Genomic DNA, 24,843 nt, shown 5'->3' with positions numbered 1-24,843 from the left:
AGAGCTGGAGTTCCTCCAACAGTCTGCTTGACTTGGAGTTTGGATGGATGATCACATACCAAGGGGTGTGTGTGTGTTACCTGGGCCATCTGGTTAAGCCTGCTTGAGATCAGTGTTGCACAAACAAACCCTGCTGTCTTGACCTATAGCATGTCATGTCATGTATGTACAGTAATGCACATGTTATTGCCATTAAATTAATTATTACCTTGCAAAGTCTTAGATCATAAATTACTTGATCTGATTATGAAAGCACTGTAATGTTAGGATAGCCTGGTACAGAGTCTTCTAAACTGGCTCACCACAGGTCTCTATGCATAAAGTAACCAAATGATCACTGGCTTACCTTTTTCTGTGTGTTTCCTATCTTCTCTGCAAGGTTCAGAGAACCTCTCCAAGGTTTAGGTACCATTATTCATCCAAGTCTGCTAATGACTGCATCTTATTAGTTATTACAATGTCTTGTGCATTACCACAAGTGGGTGGTCCTTATGCTTCTCACTTAATAAAAACCCTTCCAGACTATTTTCAGATCTTTATGGTTCCCTTTCCTTTACAGTCAGGAAACTGAGATTAACACAGATTTAAGCCTAAATTTTCATTAACTTTTGTGTGAGTGATTTGCTTTACCTAAAACTTGCTTCAACATATTTTAAGTGTTTATGTTTCTCCACATGGGTTATATAGGACTGGTTCTATAGTATATCACTGTCCTCCTGATGGTCTGTGCTAGCTCTTCACTCACCTTTTACCGTGTAACACATGGAGCAAAGCAGGGGAGTAGTGCTTGCATTGTCTCCTTGCATACAAATTTGACCCAAAATACCAGCTTGTAGCAACTGAGGGTGCTGAGCTCATACTGCTTACAGAAGGTATTGCTTTCCAGTCCACTTACCTCTCACCTCCATCCTTTGTTGGAGATTTTAGTACAGAATCTGTTTATTGAAGGGCTGAGTAGAATTAATGCCTTTTTCTGATTACTTAGGCAAGCTGAAGTCTGCAATCTCTTGATTGCAGACTCTCAAGGTTCTGCCTCAGTCTTTATTCTAATTCACATAAATTGCAAATAAATGTTTATTGAGTTCTATTTATTGAGATTTATTGAGATTTTTTGAGATGTGGCTGGTGCTTGGTATCTGAGAGTGTCTTCCTATCCAATGCAATTCTCACTTTGGTGAGATTCTCCAAGCAAACTTTATCCACTTTCAGCTCTTGTTTGTCCTATGCAATCCAACTCCTTTTCTTTGATCCCTTTCTGAATATGTAAATGGCTGGTCCCTGTTTTATTTTCTACCACCTTGCTCAGTGCAAACAGACAACAACATTATTTTCCAAATATCTTATTGTTGCCTTTCGGACTGCCAAGGCTGACTGATAAGCAGTGATTAAAAACCAGTTTGACTACATCACTGGGTGATTCTGCACATTGATTGGAACTGTGAGATGTTGTGGGTACTGAGTGAGTATCTCTGTGTTGCCTGTGCTCTCTGTATGCCTGGCTTCCTACTCTATTAATTGCCCTTGAAGCTTGACAAGAGCTACTTTGCCACCAAAACATGCAAGTTCCCTCCCTGGAGGATTTATCTTTGGGGAAATATAACCTGAATGTGTCAACTTTAACACAATTTGCTTCATGTGAGCTAATGGGTAAAAGGAGTGCATTTTAGTTTATAAAAAAAAAAAAATTAGAAAATGCACAAGAAAAAGAAACTACAACGATACACAACTCCAAATCCTACCTATGAACATATTTTTTCTTATGTTCATGTTCTAGCTAACCTAGTCTTCCAGCAATGTCTCCAAAACAGAGCAAGCAGAAATGTTCAACCATGTGTCTCCTCTCTCCCCTGTCCTGTAACATTGTCTACAAATTCCATTATGTTCTTGAGGTATATCTTAAAAATATATCTTGAGCGTGTTAAGGATCTGTATATCCAAGAGTGATTTGTACCTTAGGTAACATTTGACACATTTACTTCTTCATTGTATCAGGTTGGGTATTTTTCAGAAACTGTGACAGGGCTAAAAGTACCATAGATGGCATGAGATGTCAAAGTGCATTTTCTGAGCCACTTTTTTTCCTCTCTATCAATTTTAGGAGCTCCTGGTACCAAATCCACATGGGAGATGGGGACTAGGACATGGGGAGTAGTTTGTGAAAGCAGCAAAGCAGGGAAAAACAGGAGCAGCAAGAGTATCCCGATACTTGAAATAATCCAGATGATACAACTTTTAAAGAACTTCCTACATCTACTCTTTCTGGTAAAAACAGAGCTTTTGGGATTCCTGAGCAATGGGATTGATCAGTTTTAACTCAGATCATTCCAGCTGTTCCTCTGTCTAGACATATCAATAGTACTGTTAGTGGACTTGATTTTCCCTAACAAAGTACTGCTGTAAGTCAGCGTTAAAGTGATCCACCCATCACCTCCAAGCATCACAGCAATAAAGGGAGTAGAGCAAAAGTCACTCTCAAATACACTTAGTGGAGTTTGCTCATGAGTGAGACACCAATATATGTAAATACTACTGCTTCAGCTCCTACTAAGACTGGACTCCAAAGTCTTCTTACAGTATCATTCTTTCTATACCTGGTTGAATGCCCTTTCCTTATACTTCTGGAGCTATCATGGAGCCTCCCTGTTCTTTGTTATATTTCTGGAAAGGAGGCAAAGGATAGACTTCTCACTTTCTCTGCCTGTCAGTAACTGAACTGTGAATGTACATACTTTTTGTGTCTTCAGGGTAATGCTGGACTGGTGTTTCTGTGCGCTAGTTTTGACTAGGGCAGAGCTAATTAGCTAGTATGGAGCCGTGTTTTGGATTTGTGCTGAACACAGTGTTGATTATATTCCATACCATATAGCATCATAATCAGGCTATAAAGCTGTGGGGAGAACAAAAGGGGAGCATTCAGAGTGATGGCATTTGTCTCCCCCAGTCACTGTTACACATGATGGACCCTCATTCCGGAGATGGCTGAACACCTGCCTCGTCACGGGAAGCAGCAAAGTAATTTCTTGTTTTGCTTTCTTGTGTGTGCATCTTTTGCATTCCCTATAGTTTAATAGGCAATACTAATAACTTGCTAGACAATTTCGTCTTTATCTCAACCAACGAATTTTCTCATTTCGCTGATTTTCTCCCCAATCCCGCTGAGGGAAAGAGCAGCCAGACGGAGCTCAGGCACTTTGGCGAGCAAAGGAAGGGGAAGAACAAGAGGAGAAAGCGTCAAATACTCGCTGCAACTTAAAATCAGAGGCTGCAACGCCGGCCGCAGCGGAGAGAGCAGCGATACCCTCTGCCGGCAGGGAGACTCCTCCGGGAATGCCACCGGAGCCGGTTAGGTTTCGCAGAATCACAGAATTATTCCCTTTCGGAGATCATACCCTCCAGTGCCCCCGCCACCACGGCACGGTCACCTGGAGCAGGTGACACAGGAACAAAGCGTCCAGGAGGCTTTCAATGTCTGCAGAGGGGAAAGTTCCCGCCCGCCCAGGCAGCGGCTCCAGAGCTCTGCCACCCCTCAAACGCGACGAAGTTCTTCATATTGCAGTGGGACTTGCTGTGTTTTAGTTTAGGGCTATTGCTGCTCGTCCTGTCGCGGGGCACCACCCTCCTGGCACCCGCCCTGGAGATCTTTACGTGCATTAATGATTGTAATTAATTTACATGCATTAATGAGATCCTCTCTCAGTCTCCTCCGGACTAAACGGGCCCAGCTCCCGCTGCCCTTCCTCACAAGGCAGAGATGCCCCACACCATCCTCATCTTCATGGCCTCTGCTGGACCCCCTCCCGCGGCTCCCTGTGCTGAGAGCCGGACACAGCACCCCAGCTATGCCTCACCGGTGTCCCGGTGTCCCGTTCCTTGACCCGGCGCGCCGCGTTATCAGAGCGCTCGCAGTGACCCCGCCCCGCGCCGCCCATTGGCCGCCCGCGATCACCTGAGCACGCCGGTCCCGCCTCGTGCCCCGCCCCATTGGCCGCCGTTCCGCTAGTGGCGGGCGCCGATTGGCCCCGGCAGCCGCCGCTCCACCGCCCCCCCCCCCCCCCCCCGCTGCGCGGCCCCGCCCTCGCCGCTTCCCTGCGCCCCGGCCTCTGCCGCGTCGGGATGAGCCGCGCTTCCCCATGGAGACCAAACGGGCCGAGATCCCCAGCAGCGTCCTGGACGACCTATGCAGGTACGGCCGTGGGGCGGGGGCGGCCCCGGGGCTGCCGTGCCGCTGCTGCCGGAGGGCGCGAAGGACGCCTGACCCTGCCCGCGCCCCGCGCGCGGGGCCCGGGAAGCTGCGGGGGTGCGGGGCCGCCCGGGCCGAGGGGCAGCTCTGGCCGTCCCGCGCCCGCCGGGAGGCGGAAGGACGAGGCTCGGCCCGTTCCCCCCGAGCCCGAGGCTCCGCCCTCCCCATGGAATCCGTCCTGGAAGGGCGGGAAGGCTGCCCGCGGCACCCTCTGGACCGGGTGTGGGGCTGCCCCGGCGGCGGGCCGGGAGCCGGGCGCACGGTGGAAGTGGAAGAACATTGTTTGTGGGGATTTCTTGCGCGGTTTGGGCCGGAAAAGGTAGAGCTGCGTCGGCGGTTTTCGCGCAGGTGAAAGAAGAGCTGGGAGCGTGGGGCTGGCGTGACGTGTAGCCGAGCACTGAAGGTGGTACTCGGTGCTCCGAGGTCTGGTTTCGTTGGAAGGGGGTGGGAAGCTTTGGAAGAGGTGTCAGGGAGTCCCTTCTGGTGAGTTACCTCTGCTGGAAGGGAACGTGCCAGCGGGCGGAAAGGGAAGAGCCACAGGGAAACCTTGCGGTGCGAAGCTGCCCTCTCCTGCTTGTCCGTTCTTTCAGAGTGAAATGCTTTTCTTGTTCCAGGGGCTTTGCGGTTGAATTTTCATAAAGCGTGGATTCTCTAAAAGGGCCAAGTTGCGTTTTCCCCCCTACAGTCTCAACTTATTATCGTCTGTGGTGTAGCCCTTAAAACTTTGTAATTTGTCTGACATCCCCAGAATGTGATGACACAAACTGCATGTGATATTTGGCATAAAATAATCCTTCTATTTTACCACCTCCAAGAGACTCCTTATGAGGTATTTATGTAAAAGAGGGAAAGGTTAGTGAAGAGGAAAGACACCCCACTTACTGTAATTACGGTTTTCAAGTGAGTGAAAATGTTTAGAAGTGAGAATACCACAGGAGGGTAGAACTGTCCTACTCAGTATTGTTTTGCACTTGTCTAATGCAAGAGTCAGTTTCTGATAGACATGTAAATTTTCAATTCCCTAAATCTGGCCTCTGAAGCATGCTTGTGTTTCCATTGTGTCTCCTTTGGGCTCCCTGCAGAGAGAGGAACTTGCCTCTCAGATCCCTGTTCACATGCGACACAAGATTTAAGACTTCTTCAGAAAATCTAGAGAGGAATTCCAGTTAATACAAAACTGATACAGCCTATTTTAGTGTCACTTCCGTGGGGTGACTGATAGAAGGGCACATGAGTGTTTGAATCTTACATTGTGATAGGATCAGTCCCAGTGTCTTACCATGTTTCTTTGAGATACTGTCATCTTCTGTCTTAAAAATGGTGTTTTGTATTGTAATTCTGTTGATGTTATAAATGTGTTATAAAAATAGCTGTAGTTTCCTACATTCTTCAATCTATATGTGATATTAGTAGGAATTTTGCTAGAAAGTGATTTTTCCTACTCAGTTACTGGGTATTGTTAAATAATAAGTTACAGGTATCCACGTCCCTATTTTTCATGCTGCCTTTTGCTATGGAGTTGTTTAACTGAGTAAAAAAGTGGATGTGCAGGGACATAATGTGGGTTTAGCAGCTTCTTGAAACTGTCTTGTAAACAAGTACTTTTACTCTATCTTTGACTTCCAGACTGTGGTTGGTTCACCTTGCTCAAGTGGCCAGATGCTCACCCAGCCACACACACAAAAAAAAAGTTTGAAAAAGATATTTTTCTGCATCCTTGTTTTTCCGAGGGAAACTTCATGTCAGCTTCATCCTTTCATTCTCTACTCTCCTCTACCTCCTCCATTGCGAACAGCTCAGGATGGGGAGTGGGGGTTGTGGTCAGTCTGTAACAATCCTCTCTGGGGCTCCTTCACTCTTATGCTTTGCCCCTGCTCCTGCGTGGGATCACGCCCACGGGCTAAGGGTCCTTCAGGAATATCCATCTGCTCCAGCACGTGATACTCCACAGGCTGTAGGATGCACATCTCCTCTTCCTTTTCCTTCTCCAGCTTTGGTGTTTGCACTACTGTTTCATGCTGGTTTTTTCACTTCCTCTGCCTGTCTGGTATTTTTGTCCTTATAATATACTTCCTCACAGGCACCACCATCTCAGCTGCTGCCTCCAGCTGTGTCCCACAGTGTGTCCAGCATTAGCCCATCACTACCAGCACCTGGCAGCTGCACCTAGAGATGCCTGTTTTAGCTCTTCAGTCACTCCAAGTAACTTAGAAGTTAACTTTTTGATTAATAAGTATCATTGTACTTGGCTTTGCTATTGTTCTCTAAGCCTAATCCCTGGCATATTCTTACTTTTCTTTGATACTGCTGCATATTTATCTTTAGATTTATGTTCAGCTGCAGTGCTGGGGCAAGAAAATATCATCAGGTAGATGTAATGTAGGCTTTTAAGTTTTTATCTTTTAGCTACAGCAGCTTTATAGATAAGAGCAGAGCCTTCAAAAGAAATTGGGAGTGGTAGTGCCGATTGAAAATTGGGAAGTGGTAAAATGTTGATGTGAATAAGGCTATTTATGCAAGGGAGAATCATGGAGTGCTTTGGGTTGAAGGGACCTTAAAGATAATCTCATCCCAGCTCCTCTGCCAAAAGCAGGGATGCCTTCTAGACCAGGTTGCTACTGAACACTTCCAGGGACAGGCCATCCACAACTTCTCTGGGCAGTGTGTGCCTGTGCCTCATGACCCTCACAGTGAAGAATTTTTTTCCTGTTACCTAAACCTTCCCTTTTTCTCTTTCCCCTTTGTCCTGTCATTATGACATAGTAAAAAGCCTCTCTCCAGCTCTCTTTACCCCCCTGACATCCTGGAAGGCCTCAGAGAAGACTTGCTCCAGCAGGTCCCCATCCTGTTTTATTGGGGTTCCAACAGCTGGACACATTGCTTCAGGGGACGTCTCACCAGAACAGAATAGAGGGTGAAAATCACCTCCCTCAGTCTGCTGTGCGCACTGTGTTCCATCAAAAGAATGGGCTGGGAGCTCACAGTGTCCGCTCACGTCAAGATTCTCATCCACCAGCACCCCAAATCCTCCTTCCCAGAGCTGCTCTCCATCCTTTCTCTGATCAGACTGTGTTTACATTGTGCTTGGGATTGTCCCAGCCCAGGCACAGTGCCTTGCACTTGGCTGTGTTGAAATTCAAGAGGTTCACAGAGATTCCCTCTCAGGCCTGCCAAGATCTTTAAGGGTATCTGGCCAAGGCCCTTTTTCTGTGTGAAAATTGGATAGGAAGATGAGAAATAAAAGCATAATGAATAAATAAAGCATACAAGGCTACAAACTGAAAAGAGGAATGATAAGGAAGGCAGTAGTGAAAGCCAAACCTGGCCGCTGGTTGATGAGAGGGAGTATAGGAATGTTCATTCCAGCAAGTTTATCTGAGTATGGACCTGCTCCTGGAAAACAGGAAAAAAGTGGAGGAATGAGAATGAAAAAATATTTAGACACAGACCTAAGAAATCAGAAGTAGACACAATGACATGAAACAAACTTGTTAATTGCACTAATTGACCAACTGCCAAGAAACGACAGGCATCACTCTCAGGAATATCAGCCTGGCCTTTGTATCTGGTAGGGCTTTAGACGTGGGGGGATCCCACATGCTGGGTTGAGAGGAGTGCCACAGGAGAGGAGAAGCAGGGGAGGACAAAGGAAGGATAGGCAGAAAGGGATATAAAAGAGGCTGGCTGTAAAACTGGGCAAGGTAGTAACTTCTCTGTCTGACCCTTCTGCTCAAGTGTCACAGACTGTCCTATCTTACATCTTCTTAGTAAATATTTGTTTTTGTCTGGATAATTCCACTCTCTACGCTCTGTATAGGTGTGCTCCAAGGATGAAGTGACAGCTGCTGATGGGAGCTGGGCAACGGTGTCAGCTGCTGGAGTGAGGGAGCAGATCTCAGTGCCATCCACTCCCACTGCGGGTCTCAGCTCGCAGTGTCTGGGATGGCGATGAGGAGTGTCCTGGAAGCCAGCTTTGTGTGGGGGAGGTGGTGTGAGTGACGGCAGTGAGGGGCAGAGCACCCGCAGCGGGACTGTGTCATTGCCATGCGCTGGGTGGGAGGGGGCAGGTGCCTCCCCAGACCTGTCCCCTGTGCACGTGTTCTCTCTAGCAGACTTCAAACTGGGCCATCTGGTGGGGCAGGACCCGTGAGAGGGGTATGAGGGTATGGGATTTGGGCAGGGCTACGGGGTGGAAAAGGAGACCTGTGCTAGTACTTGGGGGACCTGTGAATGTGCCTGGAAGCCTGGGGAGTGTCAGGTGTGTGCCTGCAGCTGTGACCTCCTGCCTCTGTCCTTGGCCAGACTGCCTTAGAGAGGCACCCAATTCTGAGATCCTGTGACAATTCATACTTGTCAGATTTTAAGTAAAGATACACTGTTTCTGCTTAGACCAGTGATGTTATGCACTTTGGGAATTCATCTGGTTGCGCTCAGGAGCTGAGTGTCAAAGATCTCCATCAAATTATTTAAGTTCAGTGGAGTGTACGACCGTAAATTTCTAAAAAGGAAGTTCTGCTATTGATACAAATACATAAATAAATAAAGCTTCTTTTGCTTTACTAAAATGAGCTATGACACAGTGCTGCTTGAACTTTTATCTCGGTAACTCTGTCTGTGTGCCAGTATCTGGGCTAAACCCAGATTCAGACTGAGGAAATCTGTAGGATCATATTGAATTTTAAAATCTATGTAAATTAATAGTTTACTGTGGTTTTAAGTGAAAACATATAACTATGTTCAACTTGTATCCTGAAAAAAATAGCACTGAAATATCTTATCAGAGTTTGCAGATGTTCTTTAATGGACTTGTAAAAATGCTTTCATTTTTGTAACACAGCGATTTAAGTAGGTTGTCTTCACACTTCCTATTTCACAACAGTAAATTTACTTAGTAGATTGTAATTGATATTTCTGAAAGATCACAATAATCCATTTTCCTTCTTAACTTTGAAAGCTGTATTTTACTTAGTGAAAACTTTTTACTGTCCTTTTGGAACATGAGGAGGATCTGGAGGTCTGTCGGTATGTACTAATGGATCAAGAATTGTACTGTTGCAATGTTTTATTGTTAGCCGTATTTAAGTCAGTAGATTTGGCTAATCTTACTCTTTTTCTTTCCTGGCAGCCGATTTATTTTGCACATTCCAAGTGAAGAGAGAGACAATGCAATCAGAGTGTGTTTTCAGATTGAACTTGCCCATTGGTTTTATTTGGATTTCTACATGCAAAACACACCAGGATTACCTCAGTGTGGGATAAGAGACTTCGCTAAAGCTGATATCCTTTTTATTACTCTGATTGTTTCCTGTCTGGTGGTAAAGTGCAAACTAAATATTGTTAACAATATTTCATAGTATGATAATGTCAGTTCATGTGTTAATGATTAAAAGTTAGTATTGCTAGGTATGTGATGTTACTGAGTTCACTGCTGCCATAATTTTGTGGCACCCACAAAAGAGATGTTTCTTGGACTGCTAAAGAACTATGGAAAATGGTCCATTTCTGATGTTTGAGGATTTTTCTTTGCGTTCTAGGTTGGTTTCAAGGGTGAGCTGTTGGTGCTCTTCAAACTGAACTCCACAGTTCATTACTTTTCAAGTAACTAGTAACATAAATGTTAAAGTAGTTGAAGGTGGTATGTGTTCTGCCATGGGCAGTGGTATGTATTTGTTGGAAGTTTCTGTAGAGTAGAAACTGCTTTTTACTGAATTCAAATGGTTGGCCTCTGCTTTTTTTGTTGCTTGCAAGGGCTGCTGGAATGTGTACTATCTAGTTCTTGCTAGAGAAAACTTTGTGGCTTTCATCCAGCAAACGTTTTAGTTTTAGCCTTGTCCCATATGTTCTTGATCTAAGATTGAAATATTGCTTCTAACTTTGAGGATAATATTATTCATGCTTTCACTACACAATATACTTATCTGTTAGTTTCCTAATATATATTTACTTTGAAACACTACAGCTTTTAACAGTAAACTGTAAATATATGGTCATATCCTGTTGGTTGATGTTATGCTGTTATTTTATGTGTTTTTAATTAAAAATGTATTTTCAGACCAACAAAATTCTCCTAAATTGTAGGCAGTGCAGAAGAAATGCAGTGTAATAGATGTTTTATGTTCATTATTATTTCCCTTTCTAGCCCATATTTGCCACAAATATTAGCTCTGCTGCATTGTATTTTTAAGTATTCTACTGTGGAGTGTTTTTTATTGGTAGTATAGTATATGTAATTTGTAATATTAATACTTTGATTAAGGACTTACAGATTTTCTCTCAAAATTTTAGAATTATAGAGGTTGTTTATATTTTCTCGACATGATGAGTTTTGATAAAGTGTATTAGGATTTAGATTTCTGTAACTATAAGTCATTAAAATGGTTTTTTTGGCATAACGAATACTGAAGATAGGATTCTATGCCATAATCTTAACAAATGATTGTGGCAAAAATGTATTCCCATTTATTTCAAGCACAGGAAACTGATTTTTTTTTCTTTCTTGATCACTTCAAAATTAAAAAAATGTGTTTGCAAATAATACATATTCAAAATAACTGTTATGGGGTTACTTTTTCAAAATTACCTTCCCTCAAACAATCAGCCTTGTGCAATCTTTTTTGTTTGTTGGGTTTGGTGTTTTTTTTCATTTATTTAGATTGCTTTGTATAGGAATTGCTGAATTACTTGATGCACTCTGACTTTCAGTGTTTGGTAGTGGATTATTTGTAATATTATTTTGCTTCCAAGAGAATCTCCTTGAAAGGACTTAAAAGAGGGAGTGTTTAGTCTAAATATCTTTGATATGTACTTTGGAACTGGCTGCTTATCTTCCTTAACAGGCTGCTATACTCTTCAATCACTGTCCTTTTTTACTGCCTCAAGGTGAAGATGTGCAAAAGGTTTTAGATGAGTGGAAAGAATACAAAATGGGAGTGCCAACCTATGGTGCAATTATCCTTGATGAGACACTTGAAAATGTGAGTATGGAAATAGTTGTGAAGGACTGTCTAGAGTGAGGGATGGTGTATGCTGGCAGAAGTAATTCTTTGTTGTTTGCATTTTTCTTCTGAAGAAATTTACACTCACTGTCAGATTCGCAGAGATCTGGCAGTTAGTTGATATTGGTGGCTGTGTACAGAAATATAATGTGTGAGTCAGTAAACACACTACTGCATGCTTTCCCTCTGAGATTTTATTTTTTCATCTGAGTTACATGATTCTGTAAAATATTTCACAATTCACGGTACAACACAGAAAACCTAATGGTTTCCTTCCTTGAGGCTAACATATTCTTTTGAGAACAAGGGGGATGGTGGAGGGAAGACATTTAATGAAATTGGTTAGAACACCTGCATGTTTGACAGTTGCCTTCCCTTGTGTTTTGTAGGTTCTTTTGGTTCAGGGCTATTTAGCAAAATCTGGCTGGGGATTTCCAAAAGGGAAAGTAAATAAAGAAGAGGCACCTCATGACTGTGCTGCTAGAGAAGTAAGTTATATCAACTCCTTTAAGATAAAGAAGTGAAATTTTGCTGAAATCAGGATATATGTGTTGGGTTAAAAGGCACTTTACTTAGGTAATCCTGTTATTGAAATTGTGTGAATAAATAGTCTGTTATTGCAGTCATCTTTTGGTGCCTTTCTGAGTTGCAAAATGGTAATCAAGGTTGAGGTTATATATTAAAATAAAACCAGAAAATGGTTTGTTTCACATTCTTTTGCACTAATGTGGTAAATTAAGTGAATGAGTATGCTTTTTAAAGTTCTCTGCTGAACTGTGAATTTACATTTAAGTATTACTTGTGGTGCTTGGGAAGTCTTATGTAATTTATGACTTTTGGTGTATTAATTTCAAGGGTCACCATAACTGTGGAGAAATGGGAATTTACCCTGTGTACACTGGTCTGTGTAAAGAGGCTAAAGAGCTGAGTTGGAGGTTGTAGAATGTAATGTAAAAATTGTGCAGAACTTTACTTTTCTATTTTTCAGCTATGCTATTTTTCAGTTATTTTCAGGAACAAGAATCAATGTATATTGCAAGTAAAATCTGAAAAATAAAATAATCTGTATTTATTGCTCCTGGAGACCTACATATGTAGTGAAGCTGCATATTCAAAATGCCTGTAAAAGAACATTACTGGTACAAATTCAGTTCATTCAACTTAATACATCCAGAGTTTTTGAGGGAGAGAAAGATGAGGGGAAGTAGTATGATGCATTTAGTATTCTTCAATTTGACTGAATCAGTATCTGAGAAATCACAGGGTTTTGGGGATTTTTTTTGTTTTAAGTATAACTATCAAGGATAAACTAGACAGCTACTTCAAGAAGGAGTTGCATGAAGTGTATCTTCCTCTTCACTTCAAGTTATGCCAGCAAACACATTAAAGGGGGCACAGTTACACTGGGGGAAAAGATATTTTGACGATGTTGTTAATCTGAAAAATCTATTTAGATTTCGCTAGTGATCAGCACTATTACCATCATTATTCTGATAGGTTAGATTGTCATTGTGGATAGACTAACAATTTATTTTATATCTGAAATAAATCTTTCAACTTCTTTCACTTGAGTCAGGACAGATCTGAAACCATAAGCTGCATCTCTGTAAAATCAAATTGAAGAGGTCTTCACTTGGCAGTGCCTACAGAGTTTAGTAGTACCTCAGAAGTTGGTGAGGACTAAGCCCATCCATATTAATAAATTGCTACACTTTTAACAGGTGTAACAGGTTTGCAGTTTCAGAGAAATTTAAAGCATGTAGATTCTTTTTCTATTTCTGAGCAAACCTCTATATGTAAAGACTTGTTTTTCCCGGCAACTTTCATGAATATATCTGAAAAATAGTCATTCCTTTGCTTGGGGTAGTAGGTTGTGTAAAGGATAACTCTGAATACACACACACTAATTTAATCTAAATACTTCTCAGGTGTTTGAAGAAACTGGGTTTGACATAAAAGATTATATCTGCAAAGAGGACTACATTGAGCTGCGAATCAATGATCAGTTAGCACGGCTGTACATCATTCCTGGAGTTCCCAAGAACACCAAATTCAACCCCAAAACTAGAAGGGAAATTCGGGTATGTGCTACCTTGTCTGAATCTGTAGGAACTTTGCAGAAGTTGCTTTTTAAAGCCAGAAGTGTGTAAAATAATGAACCCACTAAGCACAATGAGCACCTTAAGTGCTAGGTACCAGTGGCATCTCTGCACTGTAGGGTTTTATGTTGACTTCCTTCAGCTCAACTGCAAGTCTGATACTTGAACATTTGTCTGACATCTCCATTCATCATGAAAAGACAATAGAGCATGCTGCTAAAATACAATTCTTGTCTTCTGTGGGTGGTATATATATTAATAATTTCATATTGTTCCTAGTTACGGATGCAAATGTAGCTATGCATTCTCAAGTTGTAATTATTAGTTGGGGACATGCAAAAGCCTACATATCAAAAGGACAAACTAAGGATTGTTTTCTTTTTTTCATGTCTAATACTTTCAGATTTAAAAAATAGTATATTTTAAGGAGGAAGTTGGGAAGGGGGCAGAAAAAGGGAACTATTTTGGATGTACCATTGTGTGCTTTTAAAAGGTATTGTGAAAGCCAAAGACCAAGGCTCCGATAGCAACTTGTTGGAACCTTTGTCAGTGGTATCTGTAATCTTTGAAGTTTGATTTTTTTTTTCCCTTTATGACAATTCAGTTCAAAACAGCTATATTTCCATGCAGACTGTGTCACTAAACGGGGCATCTTGCTTTCTAAATAAAGAAATTTGAGTGGACAGGACTTAATTTCTTGTACTTGAGACCTCTTGTTTTTTTAAATATGACATAAGACGAAATTTGAGGTTTTTTAAAAAATATACAATAAATATGGTACTTTGTAGAACAGTGACCATATGTGTGGGAATGTTGAAGAGTTCTTGCAATGACAGAGTTTTGAAATTTTGTCTTCATCTGATCTAATGCCACCGGGCAGGCTGATTTTATACTCCCTGCAGAACTATATTGAAGACTTGTTCGGTTTGTAACTTACTTCCATAATTTGCATCTTGTTTGGACCTGAGGCTTTCTGAGTAGATTCTATGATGGCAAATCTCATGTGGGTTCTTCTATGCTGTCTGTGGTCAGAATTCCTGATTTTGTTCCCCATTCTGCTAAGTATATATAGTCTTAACTATTAAAACTATAACATATAGTTATAGTTTTAATAGTTAAATGCAATAACACAAATCCTATCCTATCGCCATGTTTCTTTTTCTTTTGTAACAAAACCTGAAATGTTACTGTCAAGCTAAACACCCTTCTTATTTTCGAATGGGTATTGGTGGTCCAGTATTGATCACACTTTAAGTAAAAAGTTTTTGAAAGTTATTCAAAGCCTGTACATTTATTTATGGCATTCGGTGTGCAGTGGTTTGGTTGGTTTGTTTATGACACTCTTATTCAGACTTTAGTTGCTGATTAATATCTTTCATATTTTAGGTGCGATATCATGCAATTTTGTGCTTTACCATCTGCTACTTAGTGGCAGTCGGAAGAGTTAATTAACCTTTTGTGAAAAATGCTGTTGTGGCCCGTTAATTTAAGTCTTCCATGGTAATTTTTTAATTAAGGGAAATAATTGTGGCTGATACACATTTGTAAAATTCTGCTATGGCTACAATAGAGGGTATTTTGATTTTATTTCTTGTTTTTCTAGAATATTGAGTGGTTTTCCATCAACAAATTACCGTGCCACAGAAATGACATGACTCCAAAGTCCAAGCTGGGTTTGGCACCTAACAAATTTTTTATGGCGATTCCCTTCATCAGGTATGTTTGACATGAGGCAAATGCTAGGCCAGGGTCTTTCAGACAGTTTTAAATTCTTTAGATTTGTTTTGGTAAGTAGATCTTGTTGTACTACTCCTTGCTCACAGGCCATTGAGGGAATGGATTTCCCGAAGGAATGGAGATTCCTCAGGCAGTGACAATGGTTTTTCATCTGCAGGGAGCACACCCTCTAAGCCCAACTTGGAAAAAGCTAGGTAAGAACCAGGTCAGTTTAACATCTCTATATTCTTTCTTACAAAACACTGGTCATACAAATATGACAATATTATACAATGACAATTATATACAATACTGCTTGTCCTTTTTCTCCAAGGATTTGTATTCGAGTAATAGCTAAATAACAGAAAAATTAACATAGATGTATATCGTAGACTTGTAAGTAAGGTGAAAAGTTAATTAATGTGTTGATACACAGGTGTCAGAACTGGGATTATTTCCTCAGTCTTGTTTGGGGGAATCAAAAAAACCCAGAAGCTTAAGCAAGTAGCTAACTTCCAGTGCTTCAGCTTCAATATTTTTGGCCCTTCTGCACAGGAAAAGTAGGACTCCCCAAAGCAGGACTGTAAAGTAGTCTAAGAAGTGCTAGATAAAACCTGTGGGAACCAGTAGAGGAACATGTCCTGCTGGCTTTAGATTCAGCTGAGTGAAAAGTGGTAGAGCAAATGTTGAAACCTGTAGTCCCTATGAGAGGACTTAATAATTTGAGCCAGGGCAACACCAACACTGAGAACAACAGGACAGATGTTAATGTGGACTTGGCCTCTTGTCTGTGGAGAGTGCTAATGGCAGTGAGCACTATTAGAGTTTCCATACAGGTTACTTAAGATTGTCTTCCACATTGTTCTCAGTAACTTTTTTCATATTTGTCTTCTGCTCTCAGTAGATTTGAAGTTATGTTGTAACCTGTCTTTGTTTTCCTGTACTAGATCCAAACTTCGCTGTAGTCAACAGGTGTTTACAGATGGCTTTTCAGGAGAGCACTTGGTGAAGCCAAAACAGCAACAGAAGCCATGTAATCATCCTGAGGTGTCTGAAGTTTTGAAAGTAAAGGTAGGTTGTTTGTTAGGCAAGCATATACATGTGGACTATTTAAAACAGATATCTTTGTTCATAAAGGTTTCCTCTCTAGGACAAAACCAGTGAATTTCATCTCCAGAGAATGCAAAATTAGAGTGGGGGAATATTCTTGGGAATTTTTTGATTTGTCTCACACTAGAGGTGGTGGTATCAATTGTGGTGTTTCATGTACAGATAGTAATTAGTCCTTGCCATTTTGCTAGTATCTCTAGTATATCTGCATCAGTGCATGGAAATTCACTGAACTCAATTAATTGTGAAATAATTCTTTCATACTTAGTGCAAGAGGGAATGAGTAACAGTTGATGGCTCTGTAGCTTGAGTGTATATTTGGTTAATTTCAGTGGGCTTCAGTTTTTCTGCAAAAGAAAGTGTTTACATGTTTTGAAGTTACTTGGAGGGAAGTTTTAGTTACTAAGTAGGAAATGTCAATGCAATTATGTCCAATTCTGCCATTTAAACTCTTCCCTCTACTTGTTTTGAACTTAACAGCAGAGTCAGAGTGTGAGGAACAATGGCAGAAAGCAAAATCAAGACACTTCCAGCCAAAAGAAGCGAACAAATGGACTGCACAGTCAACCAGTTAAGCAAAACCATACCTTGGTAAGAAACATGTAGTGTCTGTGTCTGTAGTAGGTTCCAGTAATGCTTAACAAATGGCCAGGGCAATGTCCTGCTGAAACAAAGTAAAGTGCCTATCTATCAAGCGTATGTTTGTATTTGATCATGTTTGATCCATGTTTGGTCAGAGTATTTGATCCATGTTTGCAGATGTATAACATTTCTTACCTTGTATGCATAGACATCTATAAACAAACATACTAAATTTCAAAGTTTGCATTTTAGAAGTAATTTTAACTGTTGAAAATTTGTCAAGCTGTTTCAGTACACAATCCTGCAGCTTTCCAGGTTCCTGTCATGTAAAAGCCTTCTGTGATGTGTACAGATCTTATTTATTCATGTGTGATGTCTTACTGTAAGCATGGGGTTTTGTTATGAAGCACTTAGAAAGTGGTGATATAAATACTTATTATTTCCCTTCTCTCCAGCAAGAAATGTTGAGACACAGACTTGGCTTGGATGCCAGAATCTCATATCGTTTTTCAATCATACAGTACAGCTGGTTACAGCAGTTTGTAAATTCCAGTGTCACACTGTGTTTTACTTTCCCTTGCAGTTACTAGTTGTGTTTGTCCAGTTCTCAGTGGGAACTGACTCACTGGGCTATGCTCTCTCTTATAGTGGAATGTGCTTTTGATTCCCTGTTTTTTATGGCTCTTCAGTATACTTTGTTGACTCTTGTGCATCTGTGAGCCCCCAGATCTCTGTGCAGCTCAGCTGGCTTGTCCAGACTTTAGTTTCTCTTGTTTACAGGCTTTAAACTAGATTCTTCCCATTCTGGCTTGGGGTTATTGCCTTCTTTCTCTTACTCATGTAAACATACAGAAATGGTAAACTTGTCCTAAAATCCTTACTGCAGCAAGAAGTTATTAGTTATGTTTGAGTCTGAGTGTCGAAGAGTGAATTGACTGCCCAGAAATTTAGATGAATAGGAAAAAACTGTAATGGTAATCTCGAAGATCTTTATGGAGATAACTGTTAATGCTCCACAGTTGCTTTGCAGGCTTTTCACAAACTTTTCTGAATATTTCTCTTTTCCTGTTTCACTTGTCTTTTCATGATGGTCAGTCTTTTAAAGTTTAAATATTTTGAGTCCAGTGATAATTTACTGATGTAACTTGAAGGCCAGGAAACTTCTAATTTGCAGAGAGTCCAAAGAGCCATATTTTTTTTGTATTTGTGTACTCAGAGCACCAATATCTGGGGTTAAAGCAGTTCCTCCCTGGAGAGTTTTGAGTTTGTGTCTCTAAAGCATGTTAATTTAATTGGCAGTAGCAGCATGTCTGCAAATACATTCCCCTTTCCTCTTTTGGGACAAACTCTATGAAGAGCGGGCTTATGCATGCACAATGTTGATTACACACCATCATATGCAAGACCTTTCTGTCTTAAATCAGTTAGAAAGTATTCAAAATTTTCTTCCAAAAGTCTGCATGTTAGAAATGTTTTAGTGACTGTTAAAAGGTTGCATGATTCTGAAAGACTTGTGGATTTAAAGGACGTTTGCTACCTTAAGTAATGTGACAGAACTAACGCTGAGTTAGAGGTAAAATAATTCAGACATGAGGTGTGTCAAAGCAAACTAGCATGCCTGTTAGATGATGCTTAAATATAATGCCATTTCTTTATCAAAAATGTGTAATGTATGGTCATTCTCTTCACCAGAAATGTGAAAAAAGGCTTAATCCAAGAAGACTTCAAGATAACTTTGAAACAGGCAAGTGCAGTCAGAATTTTCATCCATTGTTCTGTACTACAGGCTGAAGGCACCTGAATAATGATGGTTGAGGGCTTTTCCTCATGCCAGCCTTCCAAATCTTATAAAGCCATTTTTACAAGGTAGTCTGAGGTTTTGTTTGTTTTTAATGAAAAATATACTGTTTCATGTTGGTCTTTGATACACCAGGTGGCTGAGTGAAAAAGTAACTAAAAGCTAGTTTAGAAAAATAGCATCTGAGTCAGCACATTGCTGCTAATTGAGTGTATTTTAAGGCTTTCTGTCCTGCTTGTAATAAGCTGCAGCAGAGTGCATACAGTTCTTTACTTACTGCTCAGGAAACAGTGCCATGCCATTTCTCCTTGTTAAGAAATGGCTATTGAGAAATGAAACCGTATTATATGTGTAAAATATGTGTATATGTGGCTATTGAAAGTGTTTCCAGATTGCAGTGAATTTGAAGATTCATTCTAGCCTATAGACAACCTGTAAATATGGCTGGTTTGAGTTACCTTCTTCTGTTTATGACCAAACATACAGGTATTCTTATAAATATTAATTGAATGTATTTTGAGGTATGGCTTTTTACCATTGTTGTTATAGATATTTTTATTGGCAACTGCCCATTTAAAATTTGTTTCATACTTTTTTCTCTTTAAGCAGAAGCAGCATACGAGATGTGTTGCTCCATTGAAGACATGCTGCCAGAACCTGTACATGGACATTCTATGGCATGCAATGGCCATTACAAATTTGTTTTTTCATCAAGAGCTTTCTTGAGTTTCAAGTTTGACCATGATGCCATAATGAAAAGTTTTGACCTCTGACAGCAAGCGTATTAAGAATAAGAATCAGACTTGCCTGTTGCAATTGAGGAGGTTTCTTATCCAGCCTTACTCTTTCTCAGGAGTTTTTTATTTTGTTTTGTTTGTTTGTTTTTAAATGCAATGCAGGGACTGACTGCTGGTTTGGAAGGATTTGTTCTCTTTGCAGTATGGGAGTGGCATAGTCAAGTGTTGCACTTTAAATGCAGTCTAGCCTTTGTCCACAAAAGTACCTTTCCAATGTTCAGTTCACTTGTTCCTAGCTGTGCATTAGAGGGCATTCTTTTTACTTGTGTTTTATTTTTTTGTGGTTTAAAAATTTTTTTATGGTAACTTGCCATGTGTTTTTTAGAATGTCACTGACTTTTTTTTAACCGTTGGAGTATACCAGCTTGCTAACATTGTAACAGTTCTGATGTAAATTATTGGACTTGTTTGTCCTTATTTTGTAGAACATTGCAATATTACACAGTGGCAATGAAACTAATTCTCAGAGGACGCTTCTGTCCTAGTGATTTTGAAACCAAGTTGCACATTTCAAACCTAGTCTCAGCCTGTCATCCTTTCTCTGTACTGATTGTTTGCCCCAAATACCTTCCCTCCTTCACACTGATAGTTTTTGCTGGCTGGCAATCACTAGTACTTGAGTCAAATCTATAGCATGTTGAGTTTTTGTACCTACTTTTCCTTGGTCTTTGATAATGACACTCAAACTGGGTAAAACTCAGCCCTTCAAAGTGTCTGACTTAGCTCTTGTGCACTGCCCACAGCTGCATAAGAAGAAGTTACAAAGCAGCTGCTTGTGAAAAAAGAGAAGCTTAAACTTGTCTGTGAGAGGTAACTTGTGTACCATTTATACTGAATGTAAATAAGCCTCTGTAGATCTTTCTGAGTAGGAAGGCAGGTGCATGGGTAACAGAGGCATTGTGTGACACTGAACAGCTTAATCAGGCTTCCAATAACTATTCCAAGGGTGTTCAGTATTGTATCCTGTGCTGTTGTCCTCAGATCTCTTGTGTAGTGTATCTGCTCTGTATATATCCAGTAGTATTGAATTGCACTTGCAGTTAGCATTTAAATGATCTAGCCTCAGTCATTTTCAGCTACAGTGCTTTCTTAGGAAAAACATGAAAGATGGTGTGGGGATGGAGGGGAGGAACAAAAAACCTGTGTTGCAGTGGAGAGAAATGCACTGAAATAATTTGTCACAGCAGCTTGTGATAGCAAGCATGTCCCAGATTTAAAAATGGACTTTGCTCTAGAATAGAGGTAATTGATAACTTGATAGGTTGAATGAAATACACCCTTGTAGTGTATCTACATGCACTGAGTTTTTATGCAACTCATATATGTCATCCAAAACCAAAATCCTGGTCTTCCTTCAACCACCCTACTTCATATACCCTACCTAGTATTTTCCTCAGAAATAGCTTTAGAACTTTCTCCTGGTTTATTCACCTGCCTGGCACCAGGTGATTTGGAACTCTAATGCTGTAATAATTTTGGCCATGGGAGTGTTCAACTTCTGTATCAGTCAACAGGAGAAATGTACTACAGCATTTCCTCCTTCTGGAGGACAAGAGTTCTGAGGGCCTTGTTTTTCAAGACCAAATTGTGAAATAGCTCAATCTAGCTTTGACTTACTTTTTTTTCTTTTTGTTTTTTCTTAAATGTATCCAAAGGCCATACAATGACAAAGAAGAGTAATTGAGGGTAGGATAATGCTGGAGGAGTTATGTTATTCAGCTTCAGGTGAAAACTAATCTTTAGTTACTTCTTTGTGCTATTTTAGTTGATTTCCCAGCAAAAGTGCCTTTACTCATGGTGAGGCAGAAGTTTGTATCATATCCTGAGGCTGCTACTGCCTGTGGAGCTAATAGGACTCTCCTAAGGCATAATTAAATAACGGGCTGTGGAAATCTTTTTATAAATAAGTTGATTTTTTAGATAAATTATAGATAGTGCTCTGTAAAATAATGGGGATGTTGATGAAACAGTGAACTTGGAGCATCTATCATCTGTTTGGGAAGTCCTGTCCCAGGCAAGAGGAAGTCTTTAGAACAATGGAAGCATGTTCTATGATTAAGAGATGATGGCTGCCCTCTGTTTACTGTGTAATTTTTTTCTTCTTAGTGAAAGGTTGGTTCAGTATAAGAGACATTGGTTGCTTCATTAAGCAACCGAAAGTGAAGCTTATACATATGTCATTCATTTTAGTAAACCTAGCCTTAATGTGAGTTGCAAATAAATGTGATAAATATGCAATAAATTACTTCTTTGTATAAGGGTACAGTTTCCTGTAGTGGCATTGCTTTCTGCTTTCTTAGTAAAGTTTATCCTAAAACTATGTAAATGTGGTGGCATGTGATCCACTTGGTGGGCTCCACCATGCCCTGCACCATGAACATTTTGTTTACTGTTGTTTATGTTCTTATTTCACCATCCCTTTATAATTGTATTTCTGAGTTTAGAAGTACTGTTTACATTATCTTCCATAAAACAGTGAAGAAATAGCAAGTGAGATACAGGCTTTAGTTCTGTGAGTTTTTGCTGTACAGGAGCTAGACACAGGGAAATGGGAACTGTTTGCATGTCCGACTTGAAAGCTGGTGTTGAGATACTTGAAAAACAAACACTGTCAATTTGAGAATGCTGCCATGTTAGGAGTTATTCACATAATGAACGGTTAATCAGTGTTCTTGGAATTAACTTGCAGAGTGAACAAATATTTAGCAAAAAACCCTACAGCTGTGTGGTGCTAGGAATCTGGTACTAGTGTGCAGTTCCTAGTACTACATCAACTCCCTGCTTTAACATGAGGTTTTTAGCATGTCTCCTCAGAGTGCTTCTATACTTTGACCTTGGACTGAAGAGTGGCCTGCCCAGTTAGTTAAGTGGCTGAAGTGCTGCTGACTTCAGCTCCTTGACATACATCCATCATCCGGCTTTTGAAAGTAACTGTGTCTTTGAAGTCTGGCAACAGTGGTTCTGGGGAGGAGAGGGGGAAGTAGCTTTATTTATTGTACAATCAGAGTATTATTTTTTAACACAATATAAATACTTTAGGCCAAACATGCATAAAGTGTTTCTAATGAAATTTTGGGCCTGATCACTGTTCCAGGCTTCTGTGCTGTGCTTCAACCTTCCTGAACTAATTTGGTGATTTGAGAACAACTTAGTGATTTTTTTTCACCTACCTGTGGCAGTTACAGACGTAACAGTTCCTTTTAAAAACAAGGCAGGCTTCGGGTCTGGCTACTTCTAATGTACTTGCTCTCAGATTGTAATTTCAGATAACGCAGTTCTTCCAACCTTTACTTAATGTGGTGATTTGCTTTTGCACTCATGCCATTGTGGTGTGAAGAGCAAAGAGTCTAGATTAAGAATCCAAACTCCACTCTCCTGTGGTGCAAGACAGCACTGCTGCTCCGGGGATAACTAGCTGCCCAGTTGTGGGGTCAGTGGGCTGCTTAATCCTCAGATACTTGGGGTTTTGTTACAAATTCTGAGCAACAGGTTTCTTTTTCAGAGGTAAAGCCAGGTGCCTTCATGTTTGAAGTTAGGAGGTTATATTCTAAATGTGTTAGTAAGCTCATAGTTATTGAGAATTAGTAGATAGTCTCTCTTGTTGATACTGATTTCTGTAAATAAACATATTTTAAGTCTTGCACTGTAAATGTTAAATAATCTGGTGCTTATACACAACTTCATAATTTCAAATTGTTTTTGTTATTACAATATTTCACCTTTTGAAACAACCAAAATTATTTAAGATATGGAAAATTTATACAAACTAACTCTGAAGGTGCTTTTACAGTAAATTAGACTTAGAAATTCTTCCATAATAAGTTTTTGTTCATATACATTTATAGCAATAGTGTAGTCAAGAATGGAAGTAGGCTATATGCTAGTATTTGCACTGTTCTTAATCCCGTACGTAAGCATGATAGATGCAGTAGGTTTGGTGCTGGGTGTGCATTTCACTTTTTCATGTAGCTTGTGAACTTAAAAGGAAATCAGCATTAAACAAGAATGACATTGGCCATATTCAAGATTGTACCAGAGGAACTATTCCAGATTGGTAGCAGTACAATAAAACAAAATGCTTGGGGTTTGTCTTTCCATTGAAAATGTTAGGTTTAGCAAGACTTAACTTTTTGTACAGATTCAGCTTTACACAAACCCTTATCTTTAAAGTGTTCTGAGCTCTGGCTGCTTTTGGGAAGTCAAAAGTATCTTTGAGTCCTCCATCAGTTCTTCTGGGAAAAAAAAAATGCTTCCTTTTAAGTAATTGTTAACATTTCAGAGAGTACACAATGTTTAAATTTGGAAAGGTCTCTATGGATTTTAATGAAAACAGAGTATTTTGTAATTTCTAAGCATTTATACTGTTGATCAGAACTAGCTTCTTGTTTCCAGTATGGGTTGCAGTTCAGTGCCTTTAGGAAAATGATTACAGCTCGTGGAGCATTAATCATTTTAAAAATAAGGCATTCATAGCTTTTTAAGAAAACACATCCTGCAAACACAGTTCTCTATGACACATTTCCAATAGTGAGAAGAACTTTGCAAATTTTTTAAAGCATGTTTGATCAAAATTACTAAACTGTGGGAATGAAATTTGTATCTTTACTGGTTGGGTACATAATTTTGTTATGCAGAAAATGTATGGAAAACTGCATGATAAAGAGCTGTCAGCAAATACTTCTCACGCCGATACTTGCAACAGAACTTTACTGTGTCTGCATGGCACTGCACTATGTGGAAGTTTAACTTTATCCCTGAGGAGCAGTTTAGCTGGGTTTGCAAGGCACTTTTACCATTAAAAAGCAAAACAGACCCCCCCCAGAAGAAGGTGCGGGGTTGTTAGTTCAGCAGAATGCTCTATTGGTGTTCATGTTCCAGGACCCAGACTTGGGTATTGCTTCCAAACGATGACACTCTTCAGGGCAGCACTGCATGCCTCACAGAAAACAGGAGCCAGTGCTTTGTGGTGTGGCTCAGGCATGAAGGGTTATGTCTTCCTTCTGTTTGTTAAAGCTCAAGAACTCGATCTGTTTTCCTCTGTGTGTAAGTGGCACATTGTGCTCATTAAGAAGAAAATATGTACAGCTAAAGAGTTAAAATCATTACAGATTTTATACAACTTCCATTATGTTCTTTTGAAGAAAGTTTGCATTAGTCAGCTCTTCAATTGTAATAAGTAGAATCTGTAACTACCTGTAACATCTACTGTACTGATGATTGTGATTTTGTTTGTTATAAATTGATTCAAAACTGAAGCACACCATTTAGAAGACTAAGTTAACATTTTCTTCTATATTGTTATTTTTTCCTCTGTAAAATTAAATTGCTTTATAAATAAACATATTGAAGTACTGAAGTATGAATATAAGAATTGCAGTTCATTGTGGAATGTGATGCCTCTGCTGCTGGTGCCGGTTATTCTTTCACTGTAGAGTGTTCACGTGTTGCCTTAAACCAGCAGTAATTATATCTCGTCTAGCCAGGTGAGGAAATTATTTTTTTAAGT

The 24,843-nt window shown here is 40.1% G+C and overlaps 1 protein-coding gene across 1 annotated transcript; it reads left to right on the top strand.

Moving 5' to 3' along the window:
- Positions 1 to 4,113: 4,113 nt before the first annotated feature.
- Positions 4,114 to 24,650, top strand: DCP2 (decapping mRNA 2). Its single transcript, XM_058823599.1, has 11 exons — positions 4,114 to 4,183; positions 9,366 to 9,517; positions 11,087 to 11,214; positions 11,625 to 11,723; positions 13,164 to 13,316; positions 14,938 to 15,050; positions 15,158 to 15,265; positions 15,998 to 16,121; positions 16,641 to 16,751; positions 18,435 to 18,486; positions 19,150 to 24,650. The coding sequence occupies exons 1-11, from the start codon at positions 4,131 to 4,133 to the stop codon at positions 19,311 to 19,313; spliced, it is 1,257 nt and encodes a 418-aa protein (XP_058679582.1). The 5' UTR covers positions 4,114 to 4,130; the 3' UTR covers positions 19,314 to 24,650.
- Positions 24,651 to 24,843: the final 193 nt, after the last annotated feature.

The sequence above is a fragment of the Ammospiza caudacuta genome, chromosome Z (assembly GCF_027887145.1).
Source record: "Ammospiza caudacuta isolate bAmmCau1 chromosome Z, bAmmCau1.pri, whole genome shotgun sequence".
NCBI classification, from domain to species: Eukaryota; Metazoa; Chordata; class Aves; order Passeriformes; family Passerellidae; genus Ammospiza; species Ammospiza caudacuta.
The sequence above is the reverse complement of the archived record's forward strand: the minus strand, read 5'-3'. Positions and strand labels throughout refer to the sequence as shown.

Bases quoted from the DNA above. Each gene is read 5' to 3' on its own strand.
- DCP2 (XM_058823599.1), top strand. From the start codon at position 4,131: ATGGAGACCAAACGGGCCGAGATCCCCAGCAGCGTCCTGGACGACCTA. The intron at 15,051-15,157 runs GTATGTTTGACA...CCTTGCTCACAG, and splicing joins ATGGCGATTCCCTTCATCAG to GCCATTGAGGGAATGGATTT. The intron at 15,266-15,997 runs GTAAGAACCAGG...TTCCTGTACTAG, and splicing joins CCCAACTTGGAAAAAGCTAG to ATCCAAACTTCGCTGTAGTC.